The sequence below is a fragment of the Pygocentrus nattereri genome, chromosome 15, assembly GCF_015220715.1.
Source record: "Pygocentrus nattereri isolate fPygNat1 chromosome 15, fPygNat1.pri, whole genome shotgun sequence".
Classification (NCBI taxonomy): domain Eukaryota; kingdom Metazoa; phylum Chordata; class Actinopteri; order Characiformes; family Serrasalmidae; genus Pygocentrus; species Pygocentrus nattereri.
The window spans coordinates 11046779-11058717 of NC_051225.1; the positions used below are offsets into that span (position 1 = coordinate 11046779).

General features: G+C 42.1%; 1 protein-coding gene across 1 annotated transcript; it reads left to right on the top strand.

Annotated features, from left to right (window-relative positions):
• Positions 1-1590: 1590 nt before the first annotated feature.
• fgf4 (fibroblast growth factor 4) lies at positions 1591-5850 on the top strand. Its single transcript, XM_017709761.1, has 3 exons — positions 1591-1882; positions 4160-4263; positions 5674-5850. Exons 1-3 carry the CDS (start codon positions 1591-1593, stop codon positions 5848-5850), a joined length of 573 nt encoding a protein of 190 aa, XP_017565250.1.
• The last annotated feature ends 6089 nt before the right edge of the window (positions 5851-11939 follow it).

Sequence of the window (11939 nt, forward strand, 5' to 3'; positions counted from 1 at the left end):
AGTAGCAGCAGTAATAGTAGTAGTAATGGTAGTAGCAGCAGCAGCAGTAGTGGTAGTAGTAGAATTAGTAGCAGCAGTAGTACTAGTAGCAGCAGCAGTAGTAGTAGCAGTAGCAGCAGCAGCAGTAGTACTAGTAGTAGTAGTAGTAGTAGTAGCAGCAGTAGTAGTAATCGTAGTAGCAGGAGCAGCAGTAGTGGTAGTAGTAGAAGTAGTAGCAGCAGTAGTACTAGTAGCAGCAGCAGAAATAGTACTAGTAGTAGTAGTAGTAGTAGTAGCAGCAGCAGTAGTAGTAATGGTAGTAGCAGGAGCAGCAGTAGTGGTAGTAGTAGAAGTAGTAGCAGCAGTAGTACTAGTAGCAGCAGCAGTAGTAGTAGCAGCAGCAGCAGCAGCAGTAGTACTAGTAGCAGCAGCAGTAGTAGTAGCAGCAGCAGCAGCAGCAGTAGTACTAGTAGTAGCAGTAGTAGTAGTAGTAGTAGTAGTAGTAGTAGCAGCAGCAGTAGTAGTAGTATAAGCAGTAGCAGTAGTAGTAGTAGTAGTATTAGTAGTAGTAGTAGCAGTAGTAGTAGCAGCAGTAGTAGTAGTAGTAGCAGCAGCAGCAGCAGTAGTACTAGTAGCAGCAGCAGCAGTAGTAGTAGTAGTAGTAGTAGTGGTATTAGTAGTAGCAGCAGTAACACGCTTAAAAGGGTTCTTCGAGAGTTCTATATAGAACCATTTGCATTCTTAAGTGGTTCTTTATGCGGTGAAATGCCTCTCCAGACTGATAGAGAATGTGCTGTAAAGGGTTCTATATAGCACCAAAAAGGATTCTTGTTTTATTGATGTCGAAACAATAAAGCAACCTATTTTAGTGCTGTATAGAACAATTTTCAAAAAGGTTCGATACAGAACCACATCCAACACATTTCACCATCCATGCACAGAACCATTTAAGCATGCAAACAGATCTTTTAAGTGTCCTTAGTTCTGTATAGAACCATTATCTTTGCTATAGAAACCTTGAAGAACCACCTTTTACTAAGAGTAAAACTCCTAACCCAACCAATCCACCAAAAAAGGAAAACCCTTCATTCTTATACATTCTCAACTTTGTCTTTAACTTTTTACGTGCCCACAATATCAAAATGTTCATGTTTTCCATCGGCCTGTGGACATTCGGTCGCCACAAAGATCTAAATACACGACCACACACACACACACACACACACACACACACGAGCGCGCTCGCTCAGGCCCCGTCCAGTCTCCAGCGCGTGGCCATGCCGCGCGTAGCGCGTGATGTAACTCCGTGGGCGCGTATAAATAGCGCGCGCATGGCCGAGCGGAGCCGCGCTGAGCGACTTCGCCGAACTTGGACTCGACTTTGGACGCACGAGCGCACGGACACACGCTACGCAACGCGGCCGCGCAGCCTAGCGCGCGAGCTGAGCGCTCGACTTTGGGGCCGTTTTTCCGCGCGGTGGTTTTAATTTTGGAGCACGGTGGAGGAGGAGGAGGAGAGGGGGCGGCGGACGTTGATGCCAAAATAGACAAAGGAGGACCCGTGCGTGTAGCCCGATCCCGCTTTGTCGCGCGCGCCCCGTGCTCGGCAGCATGAGTGTGCGCGCGGCGCCGCTGCTCCCCGTGCTCTTGCTGCTGCTCCTAGGGCTGACGGCAGGCTGGGCGCGCGGCGCTCCGCTAGTGAGCGCGCAGCGGCGCTGGGAGACCCTCTACCAGCGCTCGGTGGCGCGAGTGCCCGGGGAGAAGCGCGAGGCGGCCCGGGACAGCGAGTACCTGACCGGAATCAAGCGCCTGCGCCGCCTTTACTGCAACGTGGGCATCGGCTTCCACCTGCAAGTGCTACCGGACGGCACCATCACCGGCGTGCACAACGAGAACAGATACAGTAAGTACGCGCAGTGTTCACACGGTGTTCAACTGACCCCAAATAGCCACTGATTTCTTGGGCATAGATTTAGCCTGTAGTGTTGGACTCTGACGCCAACAATTAAAAAGCCTATGTATTTCAGGCTTATGCATCTTAGTCTGGGAAACTACATAAACTACATAAGAGTGAGAACTTTGCTATGAGCCAGTAAAACATAATGCATTTTTAAGATGTATTGTACTTGCACTGTTTGTGTCATTGACATGTATGCCTGTGATCTGAAATAAAAGTGTCAAAACTCAAAAAGTGTATTCACACAGAGTGAGCACACTTAGGGGACTCTTAATGGTGCCTCAGAGTCTCAGGTATAGATACAAAGTTGATCAACAACAAAGCTCCTGCATAAACGCCACAACATCAACAGTACTGAGTTAATCCCTATCCATTTTACCAGAACTGCATTGAACCACTATAGCGTAATTATTACAGCAGAGGTGAACTAACACCCAAAGAGCTGTGCTCAGCTCATAGGGTTTGTTTACCAGACAGGGACTGTACCTAGTTCTGGACCACCCTGAATGGAAAGAAAAATTATAGTCCAGAAATAGGTTTAATCCTTGTCCGGAAAACCAACTCTTAACAGTATTTAATTAACAAGTACAGAATCTACGTGACCCCTGTAAGTGTTGACGAAGCACCTAAGCAACAGTTGATGTAACTCAACTAGTGATAAATCCAGAATTTCTGAGTATAACTGTGTCCAGCTCATCCAAACACTGAACGTGCATATTCAACACTAAGGATTGTTCTGAGAAGCAATACTGGATAAGAAAGACCACTGAACAGCATAGTCTTTGAAACATTTGAATGCTGTGTTGTAGCGTCTTTAGTGGTAGTTTTCCATGTACGTCCTGATAAATGCACTGGGAGATGTTTCTGTTTGTCACTTATGGACTGGTCAACATCTGGGCTTTTAAAAAAGCCACTGGTGCTCTCAGCACCCCTCTCTAAACAACTGCATGTGTAACATGAAATGGGCTAATATCTAAAACTGGTCCCAAAGTTAGTCTAGAGGTAAGTCCATCTGTTATGGTACATTAACCCTCTTGACCTTGTATGTCTAATTAATAGCCAGGCTTTATAAAGGTGTCTATATGACAGCATTTGGAGCATTCGTAGTTTTTTTTACTCTCATGCTGTTGCAGTCGGCCCAACATTCATGGAACAGCACGTCCAGAGGCTTGTGGATGCAGTATCAATACGCTCCCAAGAGTTGTTTTGTGTCCCCTTGGACTATTTTAAGACATGACATAAAACTGAAGGGAGATACATTACATACGTTTTCATTACGTACGCAGTAAGCGCACAGTGCCTCTATAAAGGGGACGAGGCATCATCCCGAGGACTCAGTACAGCTCTATTAAAGGGAAAGTAGACAAAAGTCTGCTTGGAAAAAACGTTCAATACGTCTTCTTGTGTCACCAAACCATGTCAAAGACGTGAGACAAAATGTAGATAAAAAGTCATGGTTCAATTTAAAATCCATAGTGTTGAATTAACCCCTCAAACTCCTACAAATTCCTACAGAAACCTCAAGACTTAATATTCAGTACTACTTATTATTCAGTAAATATTGTGTAACTACAATGCAAGCAATGTGGTTATGAGATTGAGAGAAGGAAATCTGGACCCTCCAGCAAATTGTACTCTGCTTGTTGAAGTCCTGCTGGACACAAGTGGCCATTAGAAGAGTGAATTAAACATGGTACATTCTTAAATATAAAAGGGTTCTGTGGAGTGATGCCATTATAGAGTCACTTTTATTTCCCTAAGAAACCTGTCAGTTGGTGGTTCTTTTGTGATGATTATTTTTAACATGTCAATGGCTAGAACCTTTTATAGCTCAGCCAGTTTGCACTGTGGTTCATGTAGTAACTGCATAATAAGGATATAATAAGCCGCAAATGCATTTTTAAGGGATTAAAGACCCTTCATGTCATGTTTAGGTTCTATACCAATTCAAGACTTTTCTTAGATGCCCAAGCCAAGAACCTTAATTTTTACAAGAGAGAAAGCAAGGTAGTTGTTAACTCAACAGTGGGGATTTTACTGTGTTGGGCGCGATAGAAGTGTTTGCGAAATGCTTCATGGTCGGAAGGTGTCGTTTCCTTCTAGGCTCCTCCAGAAATCTAAATGTAAACACTTGTGATGCTTTACAAATACACTCATCCTGAGCTGTGACCTGATAGATATGAGTCGAGCAAGGTCATCTGTATTCTTTGTTGTTGGTTACAGGTCTTCTGGAGATATCTCCGGTGGAGAGGGGAGTTGTGACACTGTTCGGTGTCCGGAGCGAGCTATTCGTGGCCATGAACAGCAAGGGGAAGCTCTATGGATCTGTGAGTGCATGAGCTGATTTATGGCAGGTTTCCGCCTGGAGATTTTCTTATCAGTGCCTGATGACATATCGCCCTGTGCTGGAGTTGTAAACCACCCCCCACCCCCCCATTCATCCCCCACCCCCACCCCTCCTCCCCCCAGGCTCCTCCTTGGTGCATTGTTGAGCTTGCTTGTGCCTCATCGTGTTTTCATTGTGGGCCGGGTGAAGCCAGGGACGATGGCACACTACATCACTCGCTCTACGCATTCCATTCTTAGCATTGCCAGCCAACACATGCACCTACTGTCCTTCCCCGGGTATAGATGAACTGGCCAAAAGGGACCACCCAGATTGTATGTGTGTTCACTCTTGGGACTAGTCCAGCCCTGCAGGCCAATGTCTTCCCTGTTACAACCTCTTGAACTTCAGGCTTATTATTCAGATATTAATTGCAGGGCTGATTTTTTTCCATAAGTAGACACTTCAAATTGAAGGTGCCAAAAAGGGTTCTTTGGCATGATGCAACTTTTGGTTCTCTAAAGAACCACCCAATGGATGCTCCCTTGAAACCAGAATTGAAACCACTTTTTGGTTCTTTATATAAGAGTCTAATATGTCTATATAGTCTAATATGAGACTATTTTTCGAGGCTAGAGTAAGGAATAAAATTCTAGACCCATCAATGGGGGTTAACAAGCCCAGTTCTGCTCAGGATGAGTTTGGCAAAGAACTAATGAATTGAATCAGGTAAACCCACCTGATTCAAGAGCTGTGTAGTTGCAGCAGGAATGGGATAAACTAAACATGGAAGAAAAGTCCTGACGTCTGATGCTTTACCCTTTAAATGTGGGCCCAAAATTTTATTACATGTATCTATAATTTAAGAATAGCTCAACCAGTTTGCACTGAAGTCCCTGTAGTAGAATAACAAGCCTTAGTATGTAATATACCTGGGATTTTAAGGGGTTTATCTCCAATGCACCTGATATTGGTATGTAAATACGACCAGGGAGCAGTCTGTTTCAAGTCACTGCTCTGAAATAACAACTTATAACAGAGACTTGACTACCAGTTCTTCCTATTTTTACTAGATTCCAGATGATTTTTGATCTGTCCAACTAAACTGCGAGAAGTAACTGATCAAATGCACTCCTTAGGCAGGAAGACTTTACTGAAGGGTGATGATCATACTGATAGACTTGACCTACATATGTCTTTCTTAACAACTGATAATCCTATATAAAGAATTATAAAGGCTTATTCCAACAAGCATCAACTGCATTATACTTTCTGAGGTGAATGGATATCACAGTTGATTGGCAGGTGTTATGTAGTTTTATGATTTCTGACCTTCAGTAAAGTGTCACTGGTTTCAATGTTCAGAATTTCAACAAAACTGTAACATCTTCAACTCTTCTCTCCTCCTCAGGTGCATTTCACCAATGAATGCAAGTTTAGAGAAAAACTCCTGGCAAACAACTACAATGCATACGAATCCGCAGCCTACCCAGGCATGTACATTGGCCTGAGCAAGACCGGACGGACAAAAAAAGGAAACCGGGTGTCTACGGCTATGACGGTGACGCATTTCTTGCCAAGGATCTGAAGGAGCATGGACAGGCCCAGCAGCGAAGCCTGGGACGATGCACTTTCTACAGAGCTTTCCCATGAGGTTAAGTGTGTCGTATTCTCATATGTGTATATCAGACTATTTATAATTCTTCTTTTTTTGTATTTCCTGTAAAACTGCCTCTTTCTAAGTGTGAAGAACACATTTAATTTATTTTATTTGTTTATTTAATCCTTCCTGCTGCTACCAAGTGTTTCATACGTGAAATTCCTACAATGTACAAGACGGTTTTTTTTGTTTGTTTGTTAGTTTGTTTTTGCACTGTTTTTTTTTTTCATCGTTCCTGGGAAAATGGAATTGTAAGTCTTAGTCGAAGTGTGTAGCTTGTGAAATCGTAGTGACCCCAATGGTATTGCGCACTGGAGTGATTGTGTAGCGTGCGGCCTCCTTTGTGTGCCGCTGGGCTCCGACTGAAGCAGTATCGCTTTACTCTCGTTGAAGTCCTACCCCTCAAATCTGTTTTTAGCTCTGTTGGGTGGGGGGCAGGGGGAGAGCTGAACTCTGAACTTATCTGTAGTCGATCTTTGTCAGACCTGTAAAGCTCTGGACAGCGGTAGGGCATCTTCTTGGCATTGGGCAAGCGAAGAGTTTGGAATCATAAAGGCATTAAGATGCGCTTACACCATATCCAGATTTACAGTAAGGAGCCTGGTGTTGAATTACCTCCTGAAGTGTTTATTTAAGTCAAACCTGAAACAAATGAAGACTGTGAGAGTGAATTCAAACATGGGCAACTTTACTGTGAATTTGAGCAAATATTTCAGCCCCTTTAAGAACACGTCCTATGATGCGAAGTTCGAGTCAATCTTCTCTATGGTACGTGGGTCCCTACAGGTGTTTGGGGAAACCTTACATGTCAGACATCAGTATTTGTATGTATTGGTAAGGGAGGAAAGGGCCAGAGTATAGAACAGTGGCCTGTGGAATTTATTTTAGGCTATTAACACTTTTTTTTTTTACAAGTTCAAAGGCGGTATGTGGTACTAATGAAAAGTCTTAGGCCATGGGAGAAAACTATATTTAAAGCTATTTATTCTGGCGGTAAGTGTTTATTTGCTGGTATAAAATAAGCCTAACATTAGAATACATAGTTAGCTTAACCATTTCCAAACCTCTCCTCGATGAAGTCCAGTATTTGGAGCTACTATCCTATGCCTGCTAATCAAGCTAATCAAGGCTTCATTAAATTGTGTCATTAAGTAAAATCAAGTATTCTGCTGGTGGAACTAAATAAATCTATTCCATGGTTAGAGCTACATTGAGGAAAAATTAGAATCGAATATGTATTCTAACTACTTACATTAACTTGTAACTAGAAATTTGTGGTACATTTTGTACTATAATTATTTTATTTACAAGCAAAACACACTTCCTGCCGAGATATCTAATTTTAACCAGTTTTCTTAGTTGGCCTAAGAATTTTACCCAGTACCATATCTCCCTTTTAGTCGTTCTCTACCTCATAATGTTGTCGACAGACAGTCTCCTATTCTCAGTCTTGCTGACGGCGAATGTCTTTCCGTTGCTTGCCCTCATGCAGCAGGCTTGCTGCGCGCCCTAGTTGCGCCTTGTCACGTTTGAGCTATCTTTACCCTGTGATTTACTTTTAGAAAGGATAATCATGGTGGAAATATTTGAAGACAGCTGTAAGACTGCACTATATGCTCAACCAGTAACCCTATATTTTTCCTTTATATATTTTGTAAATATAATACAGTGTGATAAGCGAAATGCCGAGAAGCTGCTTTTGAGCCTGGTGTTTCACTTTGCTAAACAGGAGGCAATGGTAGGCTTACTTCTACACGAGAAGTCCATTTAGAACTGTTCTCTAACTGACTGAGAGATATGATCTCGAACAAAGCATTCCTTGTTCTTATTGTTTGTTGCAGGTACACATTTGGAATTTAGCAATGAAATGATTTGAAAAATGTCCTTTTATTCGGTCAAGCCCTGTAATACGCAGTGACAGTGGACAGGTGGATGGATGAATGGTCAGAAGTGATGGATGACCCATAAGAAACCCTGTGATTAGGCTAGACCCAAGACCAAAGGTCAATCTTAGAAATCATTGAAGCAAAGCCATATCTCGGGAATTATGTACAATATTGCCCAAATCTACCATTTTGCATTGTCATTCTCCCATATTGCCAGTACTGAACTAGTAATGTTGTTGATCTTATTCGATTCACCTAAGATGATCTGATTACTTCTCCCTTTCGTGTACCAAACCTTGTTCCAAATGAAATGGAGACTGTTTTGCATCATTGGATGTCGTTTACAATTGGCTGGATGGTCACTGAAAGCAAATGGCTTCTCTGACCCTCATCACAATGTGGAACTGACATGGATCACTGGACAGGATTTGCCTAACCAAAATGTGCAGTATCAACAAGCATGACCTTGTGGTCTGATGGTAGAGAGATTAAAGCAAACACAAATCCATCATTGTCTATCCAATCTGCCACTTGTAAGTAGCAAAGTCTCTGTCCATTTTAGGAGTTGTACTTCAAACTATGAAGAGTTATGAAAATAAACTGTCAATGACGTTTCTGTCAATTCCTTTATGGTTGTTTGTTCATCTATCCCGCTGGTTGTTTCAGCAGCTTTGTTGGACTTGACTGCCTGAGTCCTGTGGTATTGCGTTCTGAATCTCGTTGACATTTACCAAATATTGTCTGTAGTTTTATACAGGTCCTGTTAAACATTGTGATGTATGTGCTGTGCACATGACGATTACCCTAACTTAAGTGGAAGTTAATAAAGCTACGAAAGAAAAAAAAATAAACTCGAGCCGTGTGCTTTTTCATGCCTCCCTTTCGCTTCAAGGCCGAGGAGAAGCAGTGCTTAGCTTGTTTTCCACAAACCACATCCACAACCAGTACGCCGCGGCCTACATCTCAAGCAGTCATCAATAGTCCTTGGCCGCAATAAAACCCAACAAGAATACCTTGGAGTGTAACTATAGAAAAAAGGGTTAGCCTTCTGTTGGTAAACCTAAAAATACGCTAGCAGACACTATGACTTGTGCAGCTAGACTATGCGTGGGCCTTGCTTGGAGTATTCACTGCTGACATTTCTGCCTAGAAAGCACTGCCAAGTCACTGTCCTGCCTTTGTTTACTTGAGCCAGTACCTAGTTTGCAGATTGGGTGGTTTTAGCAGCCTCGTGAGGCCAAGTGGTCACTCCTGGGAGTGGAATCCTCCACCCCCCCGCACCCTTTGGGCCGGCAAGCTTCATGCGGCCCGCCTAGGAGGGTGCAGGAGGGGAAGAACCACTGCCCTTCCAGGCATGCCATTCGCTTCCCTGAAAGGGGAGCCTGTTTAAAGCAGAGAGGGCCCTTCTTTTTTCTGAGGGTTGACTAATGAGGGGATATTGCCGTCTGGTTCAAGTGACACTCCAAGAAGCTGCTACAGCAGCTTCTGTTAATGTAGTTTTATGAAATATTTGTTGCTGTCATGTCAAAATCTCAATTTTTTGGAGTTATTTAATTTTTACACGATTTGAAAATTCCAGTAGCCTCTTACATTAGTTCTTAATGGAGAAATAGAAATGTTTAAAATAAAGTAATTATATTGAAAAATTATATTAGTTTTTCCTTTCCCTACCATTTTGGAAATAACGGTTTTATTCTGACAATGTCAGTTTAAGTTTTCAGCTTCCAAGCTCAAATGGTTTATGATAGCTCAGTACCAGCTAACTCCAAAAGCATTTGCTAAGACAACAGACAGCGAGGGAGATGCCACGTCTGCCGTGACATTTACGACTCAATTGTCCCTCTGATCAGAGGAATTTCAGTATTGGCCGCTATAAGCTGGCTGGCTTGTGTCTGTTTATGAAGATCAGCATGTAGAAATCCTTGCAAAGCTCTGAAGTCTTTCTGTCATGTTAATGTCAGAGCTGGCCACCAAATGGACAACAGAAATAGATCTAGGGTCAACAGCTCTGTGACAGTAGACTTTGACTACAGAGGCATAAAACATTTAGTTCCCCCTAAAACTGATCCAGGAGTGCTGGAACAGTATTTAAGCATTAGACGACACCATGACCTCAGTACTGCTTGTGACAAAAAAAGCACCTTTGTAAAGAAATGCCAGCCTTTTTTTTACAAACTCATTGACATTCCTTTGGTTCAGGTCTAGCAACACAATTCGACTCCAAAAGAGGTTCCCTTTGGTAACACCAGCAATACACACAACATACATGACATACATTCAATAAACATCTCTTCACAACAAAAGGGCAGGCGGAGTGAGACAGGTGTGGTCACTTAATACACAAGTATTCCTGGCCATGAGCTGGAGCTAAATGGAGCTCTGTCATCTGCCTAAAAGAATGACAGCTTTCTGCTCCAATAAACGGAAAGTATGAGGGTTGTAAAGGCCCCCCTTAAAATAGCTGGCCCGCTCCACCTAACTGCGTCAGCCTCATTGTCTGTCAACCAAATAAACATCCATCCGCCTCTCAAGTGCCTCTTCTTTGTTAAACAGTTTGGCCCCAAAACTATCTTTATTTCATAACAGGCCTTTCAAGTTCCCCAACACAAAGACTTCACAGGGCAGGCCGATGGCCTAACAGCTCACAACGATGCGTTCGCTAACAGGAAGTGCATTGGCTGGTAATTGACTAACTGGTGCTGTGGGCAAACAGTCCAGGCAGATGTGAGGTATGGAGGTACGTGGATGAGGGGGGAGGAGGAGGAGGAGGAGGTGGAGGTGCTGTGGGATGAAATTCAGCTACAATGCTTTGGAGGCGTTTTCCACACCTTTCCATTTTACACTGAGAACAGAGAAAAAAGCAGGCGTTATATTCTTCAGTGAAAAAGAGATCAATATACTTCCTTGGAATGGCCCATACTTGTTAAAGTAAAACATTAAACATAACATTAGTGATTATTATTAATAACCAGTTTACTACCAAGTAATTTAATAGCAATACTATTAGTAGGGTTTCAAGAATTGACCAAAAAAAGAGTAAAAAAGCCATGAAGTTTGTGTTAAACTCTTAAAAAAGATGGTTCTTCAGGGGTTCTTTAGTAAAAGAAATGGTTTTATATAGGACCATGAACACTCAAAGAACCCTGTATGATTAAAAGGTTCTTTGCATCATGAATGGGTTCTCCATTTAGAACCATCCATAGCACAATCTCCATCAGTGTGAAAAACCATTTCATGATGCAAACAACCTTTAATCATGGAAAGGGTTCCTTGAGTGTTAATGGTTCTATATAGGTAAATTTTCTTTACTAAAGAACCCTTAAAGAACATGTACACATCATGAAACTGTGATGTAAACCTTCCAATCCAGGCTGGACACTGACTCAGCAGAAGATGGCTTTTTCTGAGTCGAGTCATTACTTCACTGTCTCCATCCAATTCTAACAACATCCTACCATTGAAACGTTCATTGTAGGTTTTCATGTTCATTTGTTTATTTTTAAACAGACTTATCATTCTAGGTATTATTCTAGAAGTGTAATGTGCTTTGTGGTATGTGGTAAATATATAATGTCTATGAATCGGTCCTAAATGGCTCCTTCCTAAATTCACTTTATATAGTAAACTCTTATAAGTGCAGAGCATAATGATGGAGGTTGTTCATGTAGGTTCCGGTCTCCACCTGTGGGTGGACTCAATTACTGGACTGGTATTCTGATTCTGGATCATTTCCGATCCCTGGATAAAAATAGGGCATAACAGCAAAAACGACTTCATCACACAATGAAAAAAAGAAGGGGACTTGTCTGTCCATTTCTATCTATCTATCTATCTATCTATCTATCTATCTATCTATCTATCTATCTATCTATCTATCTATCTATCTCTCTCTCTCTCTGTCTGTCTGTCTGTCTGTCTGTCTGCCTGCCTGTCTGTCTGTCTGTCTGCCTGTATGTTTTTTTCTACCTTTTTCTAATACTGAAAATGAACTTACACTTGATAGTTATGTTGTCTGGAAATTAAATAAATAAGGTCAATCTTAACATTTTTGAACAGTTTTGTGTCCATCTACCTTTTTTTATTTGCTCCAGGACGTCAATCATTAAATCACTTCTTATATATTGGGCTTAA

Excerpts from the sequence above, each read along its gene's own strand:
- fgf4 (XM_017709761.1), top strand. The coding sequence starts at position 1,591 with ATGAGTGTGCGCGCGGCGCCGCTGCTCCCCGTGCTCTTGCTGCTGCTC. Across the intron at positions 1,883-4,159 it reads GCACAACGAGAACAGATACA|GTCTTCTGGAGATATCTCCG; the intron begins GTAAGTACGCGC and ends TGTTGGTTACAG. Across the intron at positions 4,264-5,673 it reads AGGGGAAGCTCTATGGATCT|GTGCATTTCACCAATGAATG; the intron begins GTGAGTGCATGA and ends TCTCCTCCTCAG.